The sequence below is a fragment of the Zootoca vivipara genome, chromosome 16 (genome assembly GCF_965207765.1).
Source record: "Zootoca vivipara chromosome 16, rZooViv2.hap1.1, whole genome shotgun sequence".
Classification (NCBI taxonomy): Eukaryota; Metazoa; Chordata; class Lepidosauria; order Squamata; family Lacertidae; genus Zootoca; species Zootoca vivipara.
The window spans coordinates 32,360,412-32,386,394 of NC_142599.1; the positions used below are offsets into that span (position 1 = coordinate 32,360,412).

General features: G+C 46.6%; 1 protein-coding gene across 1 annotated transcript; it reads right to left on the reverse strand.

Moving 5' to 3' along the window:
• Positions 1-3,810: 3,810 nt before the first annotated feature.
• KLC2 (kinesin light chain 2) lies at positions 3,811-25,467 on the reverse strand. Its single transcript, XM_035097953.3, has 16 exons — positions 25,388-25,467; positions 19,756-20,012; positions 18,767-18,997; positions 17,396-17,468; positions 15,803-16,025; positions 14,892-14,979; positions 13,333-13,434; positions 11,951-12,124; positions 11,063-11,162; positions 10,408-10,457; positions 10,225-10,298; positions 9,158-9,266; positions 8,492-8,641; positions 8,161-8,285; positions 7,721-7,781; positions 3,811-6,229 (listed from the first exon to the last, which is right to left on the reverse strand). The coding sequence occupies exons 2-16, from the start codon at positions 20,002-20,004 to the stop codon at positions 6,149-6,151; spliced, it is 1,890 nt and encodes a 629-aa protein (XP_034953844.1). The 5' UTR covers positions 20,005-20,012; positions 25,388-25,467; the 3' UTR covers positions 3,811-6,148.
• Positions 25,468-25,983: the final 516 nt, after the last annotated feature.

Here is a 25,983-nt window from a genome sequence, read left to right on the forward strand (position 1 = left end):
CTCCCTTGACCAATAAAGCAAGATGAGTGCCGCAACCCCAGAGTCAGTCACAACTGGACCTAATGATCAGGGGGTCCCTTACCTTTACCTAGTTACATGCTGTATATTGACTGCTGCATCTGCAGTCTACTACTACAGCTTATTTTTATCCACTAGAACCCTTTGGGTTGGGAGGGATCATCAGTGACTCATCTAGCTTGTGCATTGGGGTGGGGTAGAATTGATTTCATTATCTTTAAATAAAATAAAAAAATTCCTTCAGTAGCACCTTAAAGACCAACTAAGTTTTTATTTTGGTATGAGCTTTCGTGTGCATGCACACTTCTTCAGATACAGTGAAATGGAAGTTTCCAGGCACTTATGTAGAGAAGGGGTGGGGAGGGGTGGGGATGGGGAGGGGGGGATCACTCAGAAGGGTGGTGGAAATGGGTGATTGACTGACTGATAGCTGTTGATGACCGGAAACGACTGCAAATGGTTTTGCATGAAAAAGCAAGGGTTGAGATGGCTGAAGATCGCTTATCATGTATAATGAGATAAGAATCCGATATCTCTGTTCAAACCAGGTCCCTCCATGGTTTTGAGCTTGGTGATAAGTTGCAATTCAGCAACTTCTCTTTCCAGTCTATTTCTGAAATTCTTTTGTAGTAAGACAGCTACTTTGAGATCTTGTATAGAATGTCCTGGGAGATTGAAGTGTTCTCCTACTGGTTTTTCTGTCTTCTGGTTCCTGATGTCAGATTTATGTCCATTTATCCTTTGGCGTAGGGTTTGGCCTGTTTGTCCAATATAGAGAGCTGAAGGGCACTGTTGGCATTTGATGGCATACACAATGTTAGATATTATCTTTAAATATCACTGATAGATGGGTACCAAGAGAGAGGGCTCTGCTTTGAATCTCTGCAGAGTTGCTATCCAGAAGTGTCCTTGGCAATTTGTCCCACTGCCTGGCATCAAATATTTTTGTCACGTTCAATATGTTTTTATTTTTGTGATATGTTTATAACCTAGCAAATAATATCCTTTCCTTGATTTAGGGCAGTGGATCACTTCCAAATTGCAGAGCCCAGCTGATTTCATTTGGGCCTAGCCTATGCATAGGTGTCTACAGAATAATGTTTTATAGAATGAGAACGAATAATTCAGAAACTGGATTTTCTGTGCCCAACTGTCTAGATGAGATTAGTGCTCTTTAAGTTAGTTTAAACATTGTTCCTAAGTAGGTTGTTTGAGAAACATATAGCTACCACCACTGTCATAAGAGAAACCATGATCAGAGAGAATTCAAAAATGGCCCTGTCTATATTTGTATTTGCTTCACATTTTTGTATTTGTATGCTACCAAGGAATGTTGTTTCTTGAGAAGGAATTGTGCTTTTGACTTCAAGAATGTATCTTCAATAATGTATCTTTTTGCTTGTATTTCTTTACCTTGTATCATTGAGGACTTTGTATCACTGTACTGTATAGTTTAATGTCTTCATATCCTCCTTTCATTGCTGCATTGTTGTACTGTATACCTAATCTGTGAGCAAGTTTATCGTCTGCCGCTCACAAACTGTCAAAATACCTTGTAACACCACAGCGCCATCTACTGGATCTACAAATAAACCCATGAATACACACAAAAATGCAAACAAAATTAACTTTAATTAATATAAGTACGCAGAACAGGCCTTCACACCAACACTGATAACCATTTCCTGAAAATCCAGTCATGGAATCTGCATGCTCATCACCCCAGAAGTTCCGGAGTTCTTTCCTGTAAATAAATGAAAAACATAAATTTTAGCCAAGATCTGATAGAAACAGAAAAGAGCTCAACACCTTTTGTTTCAAACCTCAAGGAAAATGAGATCTCCATTCACACCACCCAAGATCTAACAACATTCTACTTGCCTATGTTAATCCTCTCTTCGTGCCATTTCTGTCATTCTCTGTACCATTGATCTGTATGTGAATGAAAGGGTATATAAGTAAAAGTGGCTCCTTTGTTTGGGGAACCCTGTTGCAACAGTTTTTCTTTGTCTTTGAAAATAAGGATCAGACTTTGCTTTGGAATTCCTGTTATTCCCAACCGGTAAGGAGCCTCCACAAACGTGCTCTCTCCGAGGGTCCGGTCCTCCCTATGAGGCTAGGACCCCTTTAGGGAAGCAATCATTATTTTATTCACCACCATCTCAGCTTTGATGGTATGGACATGTTCTGGAAGCAGCTATGCAATTCCAAATGAAATAAACGAGAATTATGGAAGAGCATGTAAGGGGTAGCTAATGCGGGTGAAGACAGAATTGGGATTCAATATGACCTTAACAGATTGGAGATCTGGGCCCAAGCTATCAAAATGAATTTAAATGGGGACAAATGTAAGGTTCTACACTTAGGCGATAATAACCAGCCGTGCAGATATACAGTAAGATAGTAGACTCCTGGCTTGCCAGTAGTATATGTGAAAAAGATCTTATATTTTATGTTAAAGAAATACTGTAAATTAATCATTGTGTCTTGTGGGAAAGGTTGCTGGCTCTCAAGTTAAAAGACAACATAGGAATCTATATAGGAATTGGCCTTATATCATAGCAAACCACTATTATCTACCCCACTATTATCAACACTGGTATCAGCAGTAGTTCTGCAGGGTTTCAGACAGCGAAGAATCCCATTCCTACATAGAGATGCTGGGGATTGAATTTGAGACCTCTGCTTGTAAAGCAGATTGCCTAATCTGCTGTGTTATAAATAGCCCTAAACCTGGGAGGTGTGCATTTCATACTGTATTTAAAAGATTGGGGTAGTTCTCTTAGAAATCAGGATATATGGAATGGAGATATGAATATGAATAGAGATGTTTCAACAAGATGTTTCAGACAGACTGTCAGGTGCCTCAAAGTTCTGAAGAAGCATCAGAACCACTCCTTCATAATTTTATATACTGTAATGTTTTACACATAGGTTTGTATATTTTTAGACTAATATTTAGGGGTAGGGGTTGGAGTTGCTTAGGTGGGGTTTTAGGGAGGTAGAAAACATCGGTTTTGGTTGTGTGTTTTAAATTACCTTTCTACAGATAAACTTCATAATGTTAAAAATGTAAGTAGGATTTCTTCCAACTGCTACTCTAAACTTGGCATGAGGGGACTGGGGTCACCCATGTTGCCCCGGCTCTCTTGAAGGTCGCCAGTTGCTCCCCTGTGATGCTGAGTCCAGACTTCATTTAATGCAGAGCTTTCCAAACTGTGTGTTGCGACACATCAGTGTGTCAATTGCAGTGTGTAGGTGTGTCGTACAAACCTTGCTCGCTTCTCCTGGGGCTGGAAATGGGTTAGTTTAACCTCCAGTTTGCTAGTAAATCTGAATTACTGTGTCACGAAATGATGCAGATCTAAAAAGTGTGTCACCAACATGAAAAGTTTGGAAAGCTCCGATTTAATGATTCACATGAAGCCTGTCTTCACCACCTACTGGGCTACAGAGACCAGTAGAATTATCCCACCACATTTTTGAGATCTAGACAAGACATATAGAGTGAGATAGTCTACCTGCCTGAGGCGGACCTCCCAAGTCACACATACGGTATTTTATAGCTCTCTTATATCATGGTTTCTTCCCACAAAGAATCCCGGGAGCAGTAATTTGTTAAGGGTTTTGACCTTCCAGAGCTACCGTACTCAGCACCCTTAAACTACAGTTCCAAGGAGTCTCCCTGACACTTAAAAGTGGAATAATAGTGCTTTAGCTGTATGGTGTGGATGTGACCTTAAAGAATGGGGCAAAGTTGATTACCAGAGAAGCAGGAAAGAGAAAACCAGGTACAGTAAGGAGCTTTCATTTTTATTATTATTACGTTTTCTACAGCAATATCATTAAATACAGAGCAAAATTTGCCCCATCCCATTTATTCCCTTCATCTCAGCCCACCCCACCCCAGAGCAGCTATCAGGTTATCCACCCCCCCCCACCCACTTGATGCTAAGTCACTCTGGGCCCTGCCCATTTGTATGTACTTTCCTGAAAGAGAGGGATACAGTCAGGTGAGAGGGCCTGCTTGTGTTATTGTCTTTTTTGTTGGTTTAAATAACATTTTCTCGCTTAAATACTGAGCTAAGAGAGCAACTAATGAAGAGGCAAAGGAAAGTCACCAGCTTTAAACTGCAAGGACCCCCCACCCATGCTTTTTAATAGCTGTGCAGGAAGGAGCAATGCCAGCTGAGTTTGCCTCCCAACCGAGGCAGAATGGAGAATTTGCAACCATTTAAATGGTCTCCCTCTTAAAACAGCTACTAAAAGGCACACAGATCCTGGCCTAGAAACTCTAGGATAGCAGCAGACTCAAAGGAGAAAGCTCTCCTGGAGGGGTGGGTCAATTTAGAACAGAAGTGGTGCTCTCCCTCCTCCAAGCACTGCTGGACTCCCATTTCCCCATCAGCAAGTCCAATGGTTGGGGATGACTGGGGTTGAAGTCCATCGTCACATGGAGGGGGCCAGCTTGGCTGCCACTGAGAGAATGGCTCAAATTCCTTACTCTTCCACCACACATGCCACGTTGCACCTGCAGCTTAAAACCTTCACCAGGAAATAAGGCAGCTCCATTTATAGTGCTTACAGGTCTAACGTGATTTTTAGTAAGGTCACACGATAGAGTGAGGGGTTGGGCTAATATTTTCCAGCACTGATTTATGGGGGTTACTACAAGGGAGAACTTTAATTTACACCGTCCATCACCCATACCTTCATACTCCCAATGCCATACTCCTCCCAGCAGACGGAAAACGCCTGGAATCAAAAGTCCCCCTAGACTGCACTCCCGTGCATCGGTCTGATAGAAACAGAGACAAACATTCCAGGGAAATTTGTTGTCCAGTGCAGAATGACCCAGAAAGTGCAACGTCCAGCGCTGAAGGCCAGCCATTGCTGCTCCACAATGCCTTGCTATTGCTCAGTCCAGAAGGAAGGGGAAACAGCAAATGCCATGTAGTCAAGTTTTGTTGATAGAAGAGAGTGGGTGGTAGTTTTGCTTGTGTGACAGCACCAGCATCCATGACACAGGAAACTGCAGAGATGCTACTCCACAGCTGCCTTCTTCCCCTGGCCGTAAAATATTTTAGGGGGGTTGGAGAGGGAAAGGGCAAAACTGGCAACAGCTGTTCTGTGCACAAATGACACAGCCCCAGCGAAACAACTATGGAAAGACAAAGAATTCTAAAGAGGCTGCTGTACATAGGCAGAGGGGAGACCGGTGAGGTTGGGTGGGGAAAAGAAGAGAAGAGAAGAGGGAGGAAATGGGGGAGAAGAATTGCATAAGTGGAGGTTGGGACTTTGAAAAAGAACAGCGATTCCCTGAGGCCAAAACAAAAATGCAAAGCAAAGAGATGGGGAGAAGACCACAGCGGGAAAAGAAGAGAGACACTTCACATGGCAAAGGGTAACTGTAGGTGCCCTGGGAAGACCCAATTCTCCCTTCTGGGGACAAACAAATCAAACTGAATTGTTGGGTAACTCAGCCCAGGCACAGTTCTCTCAGAGGTTTGCTATAGTAGGGTGTGGCATTGCTTATTTAGGAGCACTGTAAGAAGCCTCTCTCTGCCCATTCCTTTTTTGGGGGGAGGCGGGTTCTGAAAGACACAGATTCCTCCTCCCCGCCAAAAGAGATACATTCTTAGCATTCACAGGAAGGGGGCAGTTGAAAAACATATAGTGCATACAGTATATGGATGAGGAGTGCAGCCTAGGGGTACCTTGGAGCAGGTGGGATCACCTTATCCTTTACAAGAAGCTAAACTGCTGGCAGAGGAGATGGACAGATGGCAGAGTTAAGAGCCACACTCACCCTAGCAAACTACAGTTTCTTTTCCAGCAGCAAAGTACAACAACGAGGGTGACAGCAGCATGCTGTGTGTGTGTGTATGCGTGAGTGCATGCACACGTGTGAGAAAGTGTGTGAGAAAGTTGCACACTGCTCCACACAGGGCAAATTGTGACGGGACATCCCTGTAACAATGGGGTGGGAGGTTCATCTGCTGCTAAACACGGGCGCAAGTGGTCACAGGCAGAGCAGCAGGGAGAGAGAGACAGAGAAAGAGAGAAGGCAGAAGGTCGGACGTGGCCCAGGTCTTCAACAATGCAACGCAGGTGCAGGCCAAGCTGACCCTCACGCCAGCAGAGAGTTCCGCCGAGAGAGGTCTACGGTGCTGGCGCTAAGGCCACGGCTGTCAGATAGACTGCTGGATGCCTGGAAAAAGGGAAAGGGTCAACATGTCAGAGACCTTTTTCAGCCAGAGGGCTGCACTGCCTTGTGGGCAACCATTCATGGGGACAACACCTCATGCCAGTGGTGGGGAGGGGCAGGGGCAAAAGTGGGTGGAGGTATGGGTGCAAGGCATACTTTTGTAGAACAGGCCAGCCACTCAAAAGCCAGGGCTTTATAAACGTCATCCCTGACCCTTGGGCTATGTTGACTGAGGCTGATGGGAGTTGTATTCCCATATTTGGAGAACACTGCATTGGCTACCGCTGCCTTGAAGGCTCCCAAAGATTTAAAGTAGGGGTCAGCAAACTTTTTCAGCAGGTTATATGCCCCACATATATCCCAGAGATGCATTTTAAATAAAAGCACACATTCAACTTGTCAGGGGGCCTTCCTACAGGGAGCCTCCTCCCCTCTTGCTGACCAGCACTTCGCCCAGTGAGAGCAGCAGCAGTGGGTCAGGTGAGGGGAATCAGGAAGTTAGCGGGATGGAGATGTCAGGGCTCAGCGATGTTGGAGAGCCCCTGCGCCGCCAGGAACAAGAGGTGGAGGGGAACAGGCAGCCCCTTCTGGTGCCTGAATTAAGGCGTGCCACCAAACGTAAGGTCGGGAGGAGGCGTTTCGGGGTGCGCAAACTCTTATGCTGGTCCAGAAGCCAGAAACGTCCACTCCCAGATTCTGCGAGTGACTGAGAGGTCATGTTCTTTGCTATCTCTGCACTGTAAATACTATGTACAACAAAACTCTTAAAGACAGAGCAGTCTTAGACGTTGTTACTCAAGAGTAGCCACAACAGCACCCTTACACAACTCATGTAAAAACACCAGGCAGGCCCCACAAATAACCTAGAGATGCATTTTAAATAAAAGGACACATTCTACTCATGTAAAAACATGCTGATTCCCGGGGACTGTCCACAGGCTGGATTTAGAAGGCGATTGGGCCAGATCCGGCCCCTGGGCCTTAGTTTGCCTACCCATGATCTAAAGCAGGCACCCCCAAACTGTGGCCCTCCAGATGTTTTGGCCTACAACTCCCATGATCCCTAGCTAACAGGACCAGTGGTCGGGGAAGATGGGAATTGTAGTCCAAAACATCTGGAGGGCCGAAGTTTGGGGATGCCTGATCTAAAGCACCCAGTCTTGGGTGGATGAGTCTGCTTGCTGTGCCTCTGCATGATCTTTTGATCTGAATGTGCCTTCTCCCAATCAGCCTCTGCTGGGGGTGGAAAATTCTGTGGCGCATCTGCACTGGGTTTCATTACAGAGATGCAACATAAATTACTATCCCTTGTATATGAGGTTGCCTGTTGTGCTTCTGGATGGGTCCCTGCTCTGCCCTTTCAATCAGGGCTTTGGTAGTGGTTAGGAAAGAACCTGTGATTTCTCAGTAACCACACTTCCCTCCCCTACCCAACAGAGAAAGAACTCAGAAGGGAGAGAGAGGCAGTCTGGGTTTTGCAGTCTGTGTGCATACCTGGCTTGCCTCCTCTTCCACGCTCTTGTTGAGGAAGTTGAGAGAACTGGCCCGCTTCATCCTGCAGAGAGACAAAATAATAATAATAATAATAATAAGTGCCAAAGGAGTTAGGCCTTTTGCTCACTGATCTATGGCTTTCTCTAGGGTTTCAGGCATGTGATATTCCCTGAAGATGCCAGGGTTTGAACCTGGGACCTTCTGCATGCAAGGCAGTTGAGACACAGCCCCTTTTGATATTGACTAAGGGTGTTGCCTTCATGCCCTGGTTGTGGGTTTCCCCAGAGACATGCAGCTAGCTATATACTGCTGAAACAATCATAATAAAAAATGGGCTGGCTAGACCTTGGGACTGGTCTTCTCTTAAAAGCATAAGCCAGTCTGCAGCAGATCCTGCCCACCCCAGGTCCCAAAGCAGAGCCACCAGACGGAAGACTTACCCTGGGTTCCGGGGCTCCTGCGGGCTGCTCCCCTGCAGCTTCTTCACCAGCATCTCGCTGCTTCGTCGCAGGGCGTCACGCAGCTTCCCAAAGGAGCCGCTGCGTCGCAAGGCTCCAGAGCCCGCCTGGGAAGGTGGGGAGAAAAGCAGAAAATGGATCAGCACCAAATGCCTAAATCAGCTTCCTGTTCCCACAGAGGCCAACCACATTCCTTGAAGGGAAGCTTAAACACAGGGCCCATGGCCAAAGACTCCCCACACCTTGTTGGATAGGATTACACTGAAGTGTCCTCCATTTTAGGGTTAATTTGTAAAGTTTTGCTGCTGCTTACACTGGACCACTCAGCCGCTCGGTCTTCCGGGTCAATCCCGTTTTCACACTTGTTGGAGCTGAGGACCCCCTCGCAGTTTGATCGGTGCTCAGAGCGGTTCCCATCCTTCAGTAGTTCTACAACCTTGCTCTGGTTAATAGCGTCCATGCCCTAGTTGGAAGACAGAGATTATCTACAGGGGCATCCAAGGGCCAGATTGCCTATTTAAACCAGCAGGGGGGAGCAGATTTGTTTTTTATCCCCCAGCACACACACACACACACACACACACACACACACACACACACACATCCATCCCACTGCTGGAACAACACTGCTTATCCTCAGGGGCAGTGTGTGTGAAACGATAAGTGCTGTTTTGCCTTGCTTCTGCTGCCACTGCCTGCTCTGTGTCTCCACTGCAAACCCTGCCGCATCAAAGTAGCACCACCATCAGCGCTGATTTGGGGCGAGATCTCACCCAAAATCATGTGAGATCTTGTGAAGTGCACAAGATCTCGAATGAGTTTGGGTGAGATCTCATTCCAAATGGCTGCGATCTTGCACCAAATCAGTACTGATGGCGGCAGGACACCTGTGAGCATTCCACCTGGGTGTTTTTTTTTTGTCTGAAGCAGCAGGCTCTGCCTATCCTTCTACCGCCAACCACCATGATGCAGCACTTGCCTGCTTGCGGGTTTTCTGGGCACACTCCTCCAGCGTCTCTGCAGCCTCCAATTTCCCCTGGCGCCGGTAGAGAGCACCCAAGCTTTTCAGAGTCGTGTTGACTGTGGGGCTGTGGGTGGAAAGGAGAATGCAAAGACAGATAGGTCAAGAGCGTTCTTTGTACCCCTTGCACTTTTGCTGTCCTCAAGGAACTTTTCACAAAATAAAGTTTCCATAAAGGGTCAAATTTGTGTCTTTATAATCATTTCAATCAATTGTCTTGTTTTCTGTTCATTTACGCATCTTATGACTGTCCTAATTGCAGTTAAATTTCTTAAAGCTGCTGTGTTAAGACAGACACACTGGGCTAAAATATGGTCTCTGTTTAAACCACTGGATTGCTTTGCCCAGCAATAGGTCACCTATGCTGTTTCTACACTTCGCTCCAGCCTTTTCTCTGCATTACGGTTGCCAATACTGTTGTACTTGCATTGTTTCTTTTATGCAGAAACAATCTTATATGATAAGTTGTAAAATACACATGTTAGACAACACAGTTAAGTACCAGTTGCTGGAAACTACAGGAGCAGTGAGGGCTCTTGTGCTCGGATCCTGCTTATGGGTTTCCCAAGGCCATTTCATTGGCCACTGTGAGAACAGAATACTGGACTAGATGGGCCACTGACCTAATCCAGCAGAGCTCTTCTTATGTACTTAGGTTCACTCATTTTATCAAGACAGTCAATGAATCCTAACCATTGTGAAATAACCATTGTGAAATAAGGAAACTATGTCTGCCTTAACTTGCAGCAGCAATTTCACTCTTCTTCTTCTTCTTCTTAAGCATCTGTCTTCTCTTTCATTTCAAGCTCCTAGCCCAGGCATCCCCAAACTTCGGCCCTCCAGATGTTTTGGACTACAATTCCCATCATCCCTGACCACTGGTCCTGTTAGCTAGGGATCATGGGAGTTGCAGGCCAAAATATCTGGAGGGCTGCAGTTTGGGGGTGCCTGTCCTAGCCCCAACTCAAAGCCAGGAGCAACCTTTTAAAAACCTTTTAAAAAGGAAAGGGGGGGCTACCCCTTACCTGTCCACCTTGCAGGCTTTGTACCAGCTGCCATACTCCCCATAGGGGGCGCTGTCTTTCTCCTTGCGCTTCTCCTACGGGGGAGGCAAGGTTAAAGGTTAAAGGGCAGGGTGTGTGTCAGAAGGCTTGGATCCTCCCCCAAGGGAAAGTCGGGTTCCCTTCTCCCTCCCAATGCAGAGGTACCTTGCTTTCCTCTCGCTCTTCTGCATGCATCCAGATCGGCTTATTCTCTCCTACAAAGAATGGTGGTTGGGGGAGAACGGAAAAGAACTTACAGCAGTGAAGAACCTGCCTTGAACCAAGGCAGATCATCAGTTCATTTTGTGGGACTCCTCAGGACATTAAAAATATTTCTTGTACATTTGCATAATTATAAATAAAAGCTTGATATAAATTTGTTATAAATAGAACACGATCAGGGGGGTTGGGTGGGAGGGTTACGAAGAATCCACATTTCAGTGCACCAACCAATTTGCCAGTCACGCTCTCAGCCTAACCCACCTCACAGGGTTGCTGTGAGGAAAAAGGGGGAGAAAGGGGAGAACTGTGTATGCCAGCTTGAGCTCCTTAGAAAGGTGGGAAACAAATGTAATAACAAAAACAACAACAACATTAAAACCTTGTGGGCAAAGGCACACTGCTTTGCCAATCAGCTGATAGTCAGCGCTGGCAAAGGGTATGCTTTTAGCGGTGCCCTTTATCAGCTCATTGACAGCAGCCACAACCCCCCTTTTGTCCCAGCTGTGTCTTTTCCTGCCCCAAACCTGATGTGCATAAAATAAAAGGAAGCAACCCTCCTCTGTACACATGAGGTCCCACCACCTGTTCCTGCACTCACCATTGACTGAGCCGAACTCTCTCTCGTGTGCTCGGGTCAGGATGTCCTTGTAGAGGGCCTCAGCATCCTTGTATTTGCCTTGTTTGAGGTAGCAGGAGGCCTGTGGGGGCATATTCTGAGGTCAGATGAACAGGCTGTGGCAACAGGGATCAGGAAACATCGATGCCTAGTAAAAGCTGGATGCTACATGCACCAGAATTCTCTACTAGCAGCATAACTCTATGAAGTGCTGTCCTTTCGCTTGCAGAGAGAAGAGGCAGACTGCACAGGCCAGTATTCAACCCAGCTGGTCAGTCAGGGGATTAACCTGCTTTCCAGTGGCGTGGCCAATGATTGCAAAGAAAAACAGCAGAAAGGCACCAGTCAGTAGGCGGCAGGGGAGGAGGATGGAAGGACTCCAGGCGCACCTGGAAGTTGCCTTCCTGCCTCCCACCAGGGCAACGGTATTGATGTAACTGATGAGCACTATGCAAATCAGGGGCTACAGAAGCTGCCGTTGTCTAGGAAACATTGAACTAAAACTCCCATCACCCCCTGCTGGCTGGGATTGATGAGAATTGTAGTCCAACAACATCTGGAGGGCTGCAGTGCCCTGGGGCCCACAGTAAACATCACACTGTTAAATGTCACAAAGTTAATAGAACTTTAAAGCACTTAATACAAACTTTAAAGCATGCTATCAGTGTTCTTCAGCCTTGGGTCCCCTGTTGTTGGGACTAAACCTCCCATCATCCCTAAACTAAGGTGTCTGGGGATGATGGGAGTTGTAGTCCAACCAAAATCTGGCATGGAAGAAAACTGCTTTGCATAGATTCCACCCCATCCCCCTTAAATCATCCCCACACCCCCAAAGGCTTCTCTTGGACTTTTTCAATCAGCCCCTCTCACCAGGTTGTTTTTAGTTTTGGCCACATTGGGGTCGTCTGGCCCAAGGCGAGACTCGTAGATCTCCAGAGCGCGGCGGTAGTAGTACTGAACCTCCTCGTACTTGCCCTGGTTCTGGCAAAGGAGAGCCAAGTTGTTGAGCTGCTTGGCCACATCTGGGTGGTACTTCCCCAGCACCTGAGAGGTTGGGAAGAGGAGACACTGATCACTTAAAAAAGAAAGAAAGCAAAGTTTGTCCATGTTACAGGTAGGTAGCCGTGTTGGTCTGAGTCGAAGCAAAATAAAAAAATTCCTTCAGTAGCACCTTAAAGACCAACTAAGTTTTTATTTTGGTATGAGCTTTCGTGTGCATGCACACTTCTTCAGATACACTGAAACAGAACCAGACCCTTATGTATATTCAGAGGGTGGGTGGGGGGTGATGGGAATGGGTGATGGGCTGATAGGAGTGGTAAACCTGTTGATGACTGTTAACGACTGTTAATGACTGCAATTGGTCTTGCGGGGGGGGGGGGAGCAAGGGCTGAGGTGCTAAGGAAACCTTGTCCATGTTATTGCCAAATCCCAGTTCCCAGTGCTGATCGCCCAAACCATCAATTTCACATAGAAAATTACTTTAAACCAGATCAGGCTATTCATCCCATCTGACTGGCAGCAGGGGTTATTCCCTGAAAATGCCACTGAGGATTGAACCTGGGACCTTCTGCATGCAAAGCAGATGCTCTGAGATGTGGCCACTCTCCCAAATAAGATTCTAGTCCTCAATGTTCTGAATAAAGGAGGACAGCAGACAACGAAGAGCGCGGGGGGGGGGGGGGAGAGACAGCCTGGAAGAGACGGGGTTAAACAGAAGCAACTTGTTTAACAAGCGCAGTGCATGTACTGTAATTTTTGTCAAGGGAATATGACTTTGAGCAAAAGGGTGGGGATGAAGATCCCCGACAACAGAACAGCAACAAAGGTGTGTGGAGTGGGGAGGGTGAAGCCATAGTCCACAGGCAATGGCTCTGCAGGCCACGGACTTATCAGATCTTCCAGCATTTTGTTTTGTTTAACAGTTTTGTTTTCTTCCATATTTTATTTGTTTATATCCTGAACATTTCCCCCATGCTCATCAGGGTAACTTGCATCAGAAAATTTCCAGTTTGCGTTGGGAAACAATTATGATATCCTAGAAAGTGACCTAATTTACCATGTACCTTTTACTTGAATTTAGTACAAGCTAAAAACTTGATAGCTGAGAAGCTTGCCTTATATTGTGTTCATAGTTAGCATCCATGCATTGTAACTGATGAACTTTGAAAAATGCAGAAAAAGAAAGCATGGGGGTGGGTGGGTGGGGTATGCCCCAAGTATTGCTGCCTGTAGCAGCTTTCTTTAAGTACCTTCTCTCGGATCTCCAGAGCCCTCTTGCACAGCGGTTCTGCCTCCTTATACTTGCCCCGCTTACCGTACAGCACGGCCAGATTGTTGAGGGTAGCAGCCACCTAAGGATGAAAAGGTACATTGTACAACTCAAAACTCTAGGATATGATTGCTGTGTGAACCTCAGAAGTCTACTTCCAAACAGGATATCACAGCAGGCTAGCAGATTCAGAATCAAAGGTGATCCATTAAAGAAAAAGGAGGCAAAGAGAGGATCTAAGGTACTAGTCCTCATGGTTATCGAGGGGGAGGGGGAACCTCAAGCATCCAGATGGTTTCTGCTAGAGGCTCTGAAATTATTTATTTATCTAATAAAATTTATACACTGCTTGATTGTTTTTAAAAAAGACCTCAAAGTGGTTTGCAAAAAATCAAGGCTCCTCTGCACTTCCGCTTATCCCGTGCAAAAAAAACATGGGTCCAAGCAGTTTTCGGTTTGCCCAGCCGCTTTCTCCGGGGAAACCTGCTGTTTACTGCTGAATCGGAGCAAACATCAATTCATGGAAAACCCAACTGACATTCGCTCCAATTCAGCGGTAACGAGAATATTTCTCCAGGGTAGGGGAGGGGACGAGCCCTAGGAAAGGAAATCTGGGCGAGTCGCTCAAGTGAACGGAACTTAGCAAATTTGCCTGCAACCCCACCTCCCCACTCACGATCACCTTCTATATGGCCTTCCACCAAAACTTTAAATCACTTAATAAGGCCCTGCTTCAAGTTCAGTCTTCCATAGGAGCTAGCTTGGCTTTCATAAGAAGCAGAGCCTTCTCGGTGGTTGCCCCAGAATTCCTTTCCACAGCACTCCTGAAACAGGTTCAGAATATCTTACTCTGCTGTTTTGGGAGAATTAATCCTTAGCAACAGTATATTATTGTTGCATTGTTGTCTGAGTTATGGATTTGGTTACTTCAGTTCTTAATAACCTAAAATGCTTTTATATACAGTGGTGCCTCGCTAGACGAATTTAATTTGTTCCACGGGTCTTTTCTTATAACGAAAAATCCATCTAGCAAATCCCATAGGAATGCATTGAAATTTTTTTTGCCCATAGGAATGCATTAATTGAATTTCAATGCATTCCTACCGGTATGGGAAACCGCGATTCGCTAGACAAATTTTTCATAAAACGAATTCGTCTAGCGAGGCAACCTCTGCTTGAAAAATCCTTTCGTTAAGCGGAAATTTCGTTAAGCAGGGCATTCGTTAAGTGAGGCACCACTGTACACTGCTTTGAGTGTGTCTCCTAATAAAGCAGTGTACAAGTTTTTTAAAAAGAAAAAAGAACAAGGAACATGTGTAGGACTCTGTCCACTGCATGTGTGGCCGTCGCCCTGACATTGCTAGCGCTCAAAATATTCCAACGTTCTTGAGAGGGAGAGAGCATCGGTGGAACTGCAAACATAAGGAACAAATGAGATATAAACTTATCCCATTTCCTCCCGATGCATAATTTCTTCGACCTGCAGAACCTGAAAATGCTTCCAAGTGCAGAGAACCAAGATTCAATGTGGGTGCTTACGGCAGGGTGGTCCTTTCCCAAGGTCTTCTCCCGGATGGCCAAGGCATCATTGAGAAGATGAGCAGCCTCCTTGTACTTATTTTGGTCCCTAGCAGGAAGAAAAATAAGTTATCATTTGGACTAGAGAATTCCAAAGCAAGGAGTGCCTATTACCAGTTTAGGCTGGTACACCAACTATTCCCTTTCCTGGCCAGAGGTAGCTTAGCCACTGTGATTCAATGAGTTGGTAACCTCCTGACTGGACTAGTGTAATGAGCTCTATGTGGGACATCCCATGCAATTGGTCTGGAAGCTGCAGTTGGTGCAGAATGCTGTGGCGAGGGAGCTGAGTGGCTTTCCCTGACCCATAAGACTGGGCCCATTTTTATGTAAGTGAATGGTTTGAATTTTTGTTTCATTTGTTTTTAATATGCTTTTATAAGTCTTTAAACTGCTGTTTTATTGGTTTCAGGTTGTACTTTTGTTCCGATTATATTTTTCATTTTTATACTGTATTGATTTTTTAAAAATACTAAGCTGTTTCTAAATGCTATTAAGAACATAAAATAAATTATAAAAGCCCACATCTGAATGTACAGTACACAAAAGGCATGGGGTACAGTCCTTTCTAGATTGCACAATGTCAGGCTAGGGGGTGGCTTCTGATCACGTCTGAATACTGTTCTCCAAGGAACCTGGAACCAAGGAACTTGTCATCTTCCTGACAAGCTAACTTTCCAAATGCAGGGAGCTTTTCTGAGTTTCTTTTCTTTCAGCATAAGAGAGTCTGCAAATAAGCAATTCAATAACTGCAGCCTAAAGTGATACAGTCTCAGCAGGGCAGCTCCACACGCTTTCTCCGCATGTCCAAGTTAGATCTAAGGTCAAAAAGCAGTCCCCTGCCCTCAGCCCAAGTCAGACAAGCCTCACACCTGTAAACCAGCGCAAGAATATTCAGCATGGTAGCCACATCGGGGTGGTCATGCCCTGAGGTCTTCTCAAGATCCTCCAGTGCTTGCTTGCAGAGCGGTACAGCCACCTCGTAGCGCCCTTGGGAAGCATATTGGATCACCAGGTTGTGGAGTGTCCGTAGCCGTGCCGGAATCTCATAACCACCATGTTGGGCTGCTGCATCTCCACTACCATGTGTCTGCCCTGAAGATATACATTGGCATCATCAAAGGAGGTGGGATCTGCTGCCCACACTCTCCACAAAGCAGTTCTTCAGTATGCTATACAGACACACTCAAAGCAGGTATATATACACCTGCAAACACACAATCCTGAAACACAAACACCTACACACACTTAAAATCAGACACCCCCAAACTTCGGCCCTCCAGATGTTTTGGACTACAATTCCCATCACCCCTGACCACCAGCCCTGTTAGCGAAGGATCACGGGAGTTGTAGGCCAAAACATCTGGAGGGCCGCAGTTTGGGGATGCCTGCTTAAAACGAATAGGCAGCAGGCTCAGGACAGAGAGCTAGTGGACTTCACATAATGCACCATCATCCTATGGAATTTATATGATCACAGTGTTTCATGGCTGGAATTAAGAGCTATGTGAAGGAAGAGAAGTCAGCCTAAGAATTTGGTAAATGCATGGGACAAGGGGCCTGAATTTGCATATTCTCCTATCCCCTCCCCTTCCCCTTTTCAATTTGTCACGTCTTTTAACATTGTACACATGAGGGGCAGGGATTGTCTTGTTTGCTACTGATATGTAAACCGCTCTAGCTGCCTTTTCAGATGAAGAGCAGGGCAAAACTGCTTTCAAATAAATAAATGATCATTCCTTTCTTCTGTCAAGAGTATATTAACCAACCTATTTGTGGTTGAGATATTGAAAAGTGTTTATGTTTGCTAGACATGGGGAGATGCCCAACTCAGTTTTACTCAGAGTAGACCCACTGGAATTAACAGGCCTAAGGTTAGTCATGTCTATTAATTTCAATGGGTCTACCCCAAGCAGGAGTAGCACTGCCTACAACCATGAACATTTTTAGTTTCCTCAAATTTTGCTGGAATTCCAACAACTTTAGGGTTTGCCCAGGTCTTGTACTTTTTATTCCAGTACCTGTGATCATCTAAATTGAGGGTGGGGGAACTCCTGGCCTTCTAGATGTTCCCTCCTTCCCATCACCATGCTGGATAGGGCTGATGGAAGCCGGGAGTGCAGCAACATCTAGAAGGCCACAGGTTCCCCATCACTAATCTATTTCCCTGGTGATCTCCTTAGCTGTCAGATCAAGTCATTCTTATACAATATATTTGCTCCTAGGTATGTAAGTATTTATTTCTGGTCAATTGATGTTAACAAGGATGATGACTCTGATGCAGAATACTCCTAAACAGAACACTCCTTGCCATTCCAGCTTTAAGCTTCTAGTCCTCATGCAGTTATTGACAGCCTGGACTGAAATGCTGCACTCTGAAGGCCACTGTCTCTAGTATTCTGGCTCCTTGTCGTAAGAACTGACTTGCTGGATCAGAATGGTCTACTTAACCCAAGGTAGCTCACCTTGTCCCTGGTCATCGTCGTTCGGGAACAGATCATCTAAGGAGTCTTTGCCCGTCTCCCCATTCTTCTCATCCTGGGCAGAAAGAAAAAAAGATAATGGGGGCTTGAAACTCTCCTACTGTTTCAAGGGCAAAAGGAAATGGCAAGAATGCCCAGCACCACCCAAATCACCAAAGCTCACACCTCTGATTCAGTCCTTGGGGACTGCCAAACCTGCAGTGTTCCACTCCCAATTTGCTGATGTTCATGTATAGCAAGGATGGGGGAACCTTTGGCCCTCCAGATATTACTGGACTACAACTCCCATAATCCTTAATCATTGGCCATGCTGGCTGGGGCTGATGGGAGTCTGACAACATGCAGACAGCCACAGGTTCCTCGACCCCTGATTTAAGGTAGATGCTACTGTTGAGAGGGCTGGAGTGGGACTTCTCTCTACCCATTTTCTCCACTCCCTACCTAATTTTTATACCTATATTATATATTATATTATATTTATTATATTATATCCTACTTGCCTTTTCTCTAAACTTAAAAAGCCCCGAAACGTTGTAGCCTTTTCTCACAGGGGAGTTGTTCCAACCTGTTGATCATTTCCGTTGCCATTTTTCTGAACCTTTTCCAGCTCTACAATATTCTTGGTGAGGTGAGCAGAACTGTACACAGATACTGGGCTCTCTCAGGTACAAGGACAGCAGAGGAAGAACACAGCCACTGTGACTTTTATTTTGTTTTGTTTTATTGATTAATTACATTTTTATACCACCCTTCATCTAAGGATCACAGGGTGGTTTACAGTATAAAAACACAACAATACAGAACATAGTAAACAAAAGCAATACTCCCCCCAGTTTAAAAGCCAAAGGTGTGGGAGAAGAGGAATGGTTTTGCCTGGTTTAGGCTAGTAGCTAATGAGAACCTTATCGTTCATAAATCTGTCTGCCTGTGTTTGTTTCTGCATCCAATTCAAGGTGCTCACATTAATGTTTAAAGCCCTACATGACTTAGGCCCCAAATGCCTGTAATGACCCCTCCTTCCCTACAGATCTCTCTTGGCTGCTGAGAATGGCAGAGGGGGCCACCTTGGCATTTCCTCTGCCCTCAGAGGTTTAGGGGCCTTTGATGCTTGAGTTCTGTGCTTTTAAGACATACCTTATTTGTATAATGTTAAGTTGTTTTAAATTGCTCTTGTGTTCTAATGCTGTAATCTGCCTTCGGGCCTTCGGGCAAATGGCATGAAACAAGCAATCAATCACCAGCCATCTAGGTTGGTGGACATTGCAAGTGCAGCTCATTCTCTAAATATGGAGGGTCATGAGTAGGAGAGCGTAGGGTTGAGAAAAATCAGAAGAAGAAAAAGAGAAGGCTCACCGATGGCGAAACATCATCATCAAATTTCTTAATCTGGTTCATGAACTCCAGGTGCTTCTTCTCCTCCTCCAGCTGGGCCACGGACTGCTCGCTCCGCTGCAACTTCTGCTGGGTCCCAGCCAGCTCATCGCGCAGCCACTGGTTCTCCTGCACCAGGCGCCGCACCTGAGCCCGCAGCTTCTGCTTCTCCGACTCCACCGCGCTCAGGTGACTGGAGAGGGCAATGATCACCTGTAACCAGAGACTTAGTGTGAACACAGGCCTGTGAAATTCCAACTAGGAAAGGGGACACAGGTGTCAAAGGAACACTTGTGTTAGGGACACTCTGGCCCTTCAGATACTGCTGGGACTCCCATCAACCCCAGTCAGCTCAGCAGGCACTGAGTGATCCAGTCAGTAAGTCATGCAGTTTAAAGTTGACATTAACTCTTCATTAGTAAAAACATGATCTTCACAGACTTGGCTGAGTGCCAGGCCTAACAAGCGCAGCCATTCATTCCCTCTAGGCCTTACTTTATGAAACTAAAGGTCTCCGCCTCCCCACCGCCGTCTAGATCTCCTCTCCAGGGCTTTTCCCAAACAATCAGAGACTGCTCCTGCGTGCAGCCAACCTCTCCTCCACGCTTTTCATGACTCTTCTGGCTCTGGGAGACAAGGGAGGAGGGGAGCTTGTCACAGCAGGTGGGAGAGGCACCTGTGACTCTTCACCAGCTGGACTTATCTGTGCCTCTTAGCCCCCCTCATCCCACTCTCCTGCTTCAGCTTTGGTCTCCGATTCTGAGCTTCTCTCTGCCACAGAGTCTCCCAGCTCACTAAGCCCCCTATTACCTCTTCAGCTCCTCTTCCCACTCTTCTCCCTCTGACCACTCATCGTTATGTCGCCACCACTTCCCTTTGTGGTTCCCCAGCTGGTTCCTCCCACCATTTCTCTGCATCCAAATGTCCAAAGGGCCCACAGGGTTCCTCATCCCTGAACTAGTGGCTGTTACCTGAGCCTCCCCAAGGCCAAGCTCGATGGCTTCCAGAGATTTGCGCAAGAGGCTGGCCTTCTCCTGGGCAGCGCTTGTTTCGTGTTGCTGTTCCAGGCGGTTGACGGTGTCGAGAAGGGCGGCCAGCAGCGAGTGGTGCTCAGTGCGCAGTGTCTCCAGGCCTTGCACCACTGCCTTGGTGCCCAACACAATCTCGTCCTGGCTCATCTTCTCCAGCTTCTCCTCACGGGGGTACAGCATGGTCGCCATCACTGAGCCTTCACAAAGTGAGAGAGAGAGAGAGAAAGAAAAGAGTATGGTGGAGAGAGTTGGAATAGGTCCACTAAACCAAGGTTGTTTTATTTGTTTTAATAATGATGGCTCTGTCACACTCTTCCTCAAAGTAGGTCAAGGTAGCACACATGGCCCCTCCTGACAACAATCCTGTGAGGTAGGTTAGACTGAAAGAGGAAGCGCAGAAGCACCACACAAGTTGGTTTTCTTGTCTTAGAGGAAATACATGACTTTTGCTGGTATACAAGTACATGTGAAGAAGTGAATTTTTATGGATTCATTAATAATTATTATTAAATTTACATCCCACCCTTCCACCCCAAGGAGCCCATGGTGGCAAACAGACAAGCAATAAAACAATGAGAACCTCTTAAAAACAGTTCTGATACAGATGGAAACTGGGATCTTAATCTCTATTTAAAAGGCTTGTTGGAAGGTCATCCCCAGCTAGCAGGATGAGTGGTCAGTGATGATGATGGAAGTTATAGTCCAAAAACAGCCAAGTTGGGAAACCCTGCTCTAAAGCCTAGGCACATGAGAATGAACATTACTGATTAACATTACTGAACATTACTGATGAACATTACTGAATGAACATTAATGAACATTACTACCTGCTATTCCCACATGGGGGAGCCACACGTACCCTTAGGCAGCAATCCTAAAACAAGGGAGCAACCCTACCATCAAACAACCACAGTGGGATTTGACTTCTGGAGTGCAAGAGGCCTGTGCTCTAAGTGACCCAGATGACACCTGAGCTTTGCATACCTGTGGCGAGGATGTGGCACAGGGTGGGGTTTAATTTGAGGCCAGGCTGAGCACCAGAACCTGTTAGGTATGCTCGAGTTCAACTTTGGAATGGTTGTAGTTACAACGCCGGGGCGATGAGTCACAGCTCCATCAGGAATGAGGAAAAAGGTCTGGCAGAAGGTGCAGCTGGACCCTCCCCCAGCAATTCAGGAATCAAAGAACATCAGAGCCTGTTGGATCAGGACAATGGCCCATCCAGTCCAGCATCCTGTTCTCACAGTGTCTGCCCAGATGCCTATGGGAAACCTGCAAGCTGGACCTGAGAACACCTGGTATTCAGAAGAATCACCGCCTTTGACTCTAGTGAGGCAGAGCATAGCCTCCATGGCTAGCAGACACTGATAGCCCTCTCCTCCATGAAGTTATCCAATCTTCTTTCAAAGTGACCCAAGTTGGTTGCCATGATTGCCTCCTGGGGGAGCGAGTACCATAGTTCACTATGTGCTGTGTGAAGGAGGACTTTCTTCTCCCCCAATTGAACATTCAGCTTCATTGGATGCCTACGAGTTCTAGTGTTATGAGAGAGGAAGGAAAACTTCTCTCTCTCCACTTTCTCCACACCAGGCATGATTTTTCTAAACTTCTATCGTGCCACCTCTTCCTCGGCTTTTTTTCTCCAAGCTCAAAACGTCCCAAATGCTGCATCTTTCCTCATAGGGGAGTCACTTCACCCCCTTGATCTTCTTAGTTGGCCTTTTCTGAACCTTTTCTAATTCTACCATTTTTGAAATGAGGGAAAGGAAAAGCGGGAGAGAAGAGGGGCAGAGGGAACCCCCCCCCTTTCCTCCTGTCCGGCTGTCATTGCACTTCCCGGCTCCCCCAGTAGGTGGCTGGCTCAGGCCCCAGCAATCGAGACGCAATGCGGCGTGGAGTCCCGTGCCCAGCAAACCAAACCAAAGCCGCAGCGGAATAGGGATCGCTTTAACCTCTCCCACGCATGCACACACAGAAACACAGGATAGAATCAAACACACTTCTTTTCCCTTTAAGTTACCAGACTGCCATGTCTAATATCTCACTTTGACCCTCTCTACTTGATCTGAGAAAGCGCTGAAACTCAGAAGTCCTTGTATCCAAAGATGAGAACCGCACTGATCCCTGCCCAAATTTAAATGAAGTGTGCTCTGTCCCCCACCCCACCCCCAGCCATATTTGCTTATAAAAGGATTTCTCCCTCACAGCCTACCCTTTTATTTTCAATCTCCTTTCCATTGCCCTTTTAACAGTGTCTTTATCAAGAGGAGAGGGGAAAGGATGAATGATGGATTGGTGCAACCCCCCCCTTGAAATAAGGAAGGAAATGCTTTTGGTCAGAGGTTTAAGAATCTTTTGAGAAACTTTGGGCAGTTTCTTCCATTTTATAGGATCTGCTATTTACCTAGGGCAGGTACAGAAAACAAAAAAAGGAGGGGGGACGACACAAGAGATATCCACCCATCCACTCCACATCACAAAGGGCAAAGCACTGCATATCTGTTCTTTCTCTCTCACACACACCTGCCCACCCCAGTTGTAAAGTATTCTGCAGATTTGATTTTCCACTCTGGGGCTTTTTAAAGGACAAAAGTTGAGATTTCTGTACTCTTTTCATCTCTGATTTTGTTTAAAGGAAATCCCTCTTTACCATCCAACAAGCATGTCCGTCATGTCGAGAAACTGGATAGTCAGGATTTCTGATGAAGATCACAACAAAGAAAAAAGGAAGAAACAAGACCTGAACTTCTGAACAGATGACCTTTCCTTGCTGTGTGCTCTGGTCCATGGGGTCACGAAGAGTTGGACACGACAAAACAACAATGCATACATACACACAGCATTAGGCCCACACAACTGTAGATAAGCACCTCCAAAATCAAGTGTAAGATGCAAGGGAGATATAACCAAGCCCTCAAGAGCATCCTATGTGCCTTTCCCAGAATTCTTGGCCTATAAAAACATCTCTTGTCCAGAAACCTTTCCTTTTAGCCTTGGATTATTTCTGGAAATTGGGGGACATGGGGCTACTTTGTTGTTCCACCCCCTCAAATTTATCCCCTTTTACTTGAGTTCTTTCCAGAGCAGGCATCCCCAAACTTCGGCCCTCCAGATGTTTTGGACTACAATTCCCATCTTCCCCAACCACTGGTCCTGTTAGCTAGGGATCATGGGAGTTGTAGGCCAAAACATCTGGAGGGCCGCAGTTTGGGGATGCCTGTTCCAGAGCATTGAAATGGTACTGACTCTGAGGCCTTCACAGCTTATTTTTTTTAGTGTTGGGGTTCCACTCCCCCTAACCCAGCTCGTTTCTGTCCTCTGATGTTCAAGGGGTGATCCTAATTCATTCAATATTATCCGCTTCACCTTCTCCTCATCTCCAATTAGACTGGGTTGTCTCCCTAGCCTGATCTTCAGGCTGGCAGTCTTCATGAATTATGGGTTGTTACCAATTCACCCCTTTCTCCTATTTCAGCCACCCCCTAAACCTTTAGGAGGATAGTCTCATTGGTTGCAGAATCCCTCTAATTTATTGGGGGTTTTTTTTTCAATCTTCCTGCTTTTCACCCTTTCTTTTCCCAACTTCTTAACCAACCCACCATGCCTCCTTTTCTCTCTGCAGTCTGTGCCCAACCAGTTAGCAACACTCCTCCTCTGCTGGCCTTGACTGTGCTCCTTCAAGGTACATTACGTCTCTCCTCTCTTTGATCATATTGAAGGTAGGATACACCTGTCTCACTTTTTGTTTATTTTTATTTAGGAGTATTTATACCTGCCTACTAACCAAAGTTTATATTATATATTAAAAATAAAATAAAATAAACGGTGATACAAGAGTCACTACAGCAGAGCAATGATATATACAAGTCTCCATTCCTCTTCTCTGGTGGCCCAGCAAATGCCCTTCTGCAGGTGGATCTCCTGCTATTCAAATATCTTCTCACCTTCACACATCACCTATATATACCCCCCCTCTCCTGGGGGCCTCCATCTCTTCTTTCTGGGGTAAAAGTTTCTGAATCTCCACCATCTTAAAGGGAATTATCTACTTCAACTCCAGAGGCATTTTCATCCATGATTGATTTGTGGCGGGGGGGGGGGGGGGAGAGAGAGAGAGTGCCAAACTTTACGTCCGTCACCCTTTCATTGAAGGGTGGTTGTCTCAAATCAACCCACAAGGTACCCTCATCTCACCCCCCCCCCGAAAATACACACAATACATTAGGTCCCATATTTTGGACACTCTGCTGCCCCTCTTGCTACAATGGTGCCCCTCCACTCTCTTTTTATCGAGAGAACTCTAATAACTTCTATCTCCCTCTACTCTATTCCTGCTAGCTGAAGATTTGCAAAAGCCTCTTCTGATATTTCAGTGTTATGAGGGACTTAGGGGGTCCCCTCTTCTACCTACCCAACTACCTTCCTTTTGGGGAATAATTCTCTCCTTTTCTCTAGTACCTCTTGTCTTGAGAGGACTCACCTCTTGACCAACTCCTCATCCAGCTGGTGGAAGGAACCCCTTTTGGTTTAGAGAGGCCCTCATCCTTTTAAGAGTGTCTAATTAGCTCCCCCACCCACAACTTCTGAATACCCAACCCTGTCTTTATTTTTTGCTGTGCAGGGGAATCCCTTGCAAGGCTCCCCTCTAATCACATTCCTCATTCTCCTGGCTTGGGAAAACTTATCCCTCCATTTAAGAAGGTTTTGTCCTTGCCCACTCCATCCCACCCCCCCATCTTTTTGGAAATGCAAACAAACATCTATCTTAGGTCCCTCTCTTTCGTCTGGGATAACTCATCCTCCCCCCCCCCCGCTAGCCACCCCCCCCCCACTCACAATGTGTGTTTCTGGGGGCACCTTTATGAAATTGGTGGGGGTATCCTCTGCCTGCCCCATCGGCTTCTTCTTGAGAAGCCCTTATAACAAGCTGAAGGAACTCGCCCACCTGTCCTCCACTTGACCCCCATTGGAGGAAGCTTTGAGAAGGAAGGACCACAATTTACTTATTCTTGGGGTGGGGGTAGCAACACCGTACAATCCTCTGCTGAGGGAATTCGCTCACCCACCTGCACCCCCCATCTCCATCTTCTGCGAGGGGCAGTTTTTGCTCAAGAGAGAGGCCACCTCTCACTTATATCCTGGGCGGGGGATACATTCTGCCCAACCACCCTCCCTCCTTTTCACCCTAAGCGTGTGTGTGTGGGGTGGTGGTGGCCCTCTCTGCATGACCCCCAACCCCTTGTTTTCACCCCATTGGCGTGGGGGGGGGGAATTTTACATGGCAGAATGGAGACTCCCTGCCCAAACAACCGGGCACTCGGGTAGCTTTTTGCTTGGGGGGGGGGACAGGACGACTCGACGAACGACCACCCACCCACCCTTCATTTTCATCCTATAGGGGGCTTTTACTTGGGGGGAGGACGACTCCTTACCTGACCCCCCCTCCCCTCACATACTCTCGTCGCGACCACCCACCCCCTCCTTTCCGCCATATATGGGGGGGGGGCTCTGCCCATCACCCATCACCCATCACCTCAGCACCACCGCCGACACGACACACGACACAACGCACCTGCGGGCGCCTCCCTCGCCGCCACCGCTTCTGCTCTTTCTCCAGCCACCGGCGGCCTCACATCCTTCCCGGCAGGCACTGCGGCACCGGCAGCCGCGCGGCCCCGCCCCAAAACAACCGCCTTAAAGGGGAGGGGGCAAGCTTGCCCGCTGCAAGTTGTTGGTGGCGGGGAGACCAGGGAAAATAGTGCCGGAGGACAAATAAGGACGAGCGCCGCCGGTCCTTCGTAAAGGGGATGGGAAGGATTCCTTGGGTTCTCTTTCCGATGTCGTTACCAGTTTACTTGGTGCTTTTCCTTTTGTATCTTTAATAAGTAAGCACGTGTTTTTTATATGTCAGTAAATGCGGCCGGGTGGGGTAACGGGCCCCTACTAGCTGAGGGGGGGGTTGTTATCCCCCACCTTGTTTGAGCGGGAAACTGCGTGTTTACGAAGAAAAGTCCCGCTGTGTTTAAAGGGGCGGGGGCCTCTCATTTTATTTATTCGCTACATTTTATCGTTATCGCCTCATATCAGGGGTTCTCTGGAACAACAACAACATACATACAAACAGAACGCAAATTGCAAATTTATTCTTAAAACGGTGAGTCACCCGGT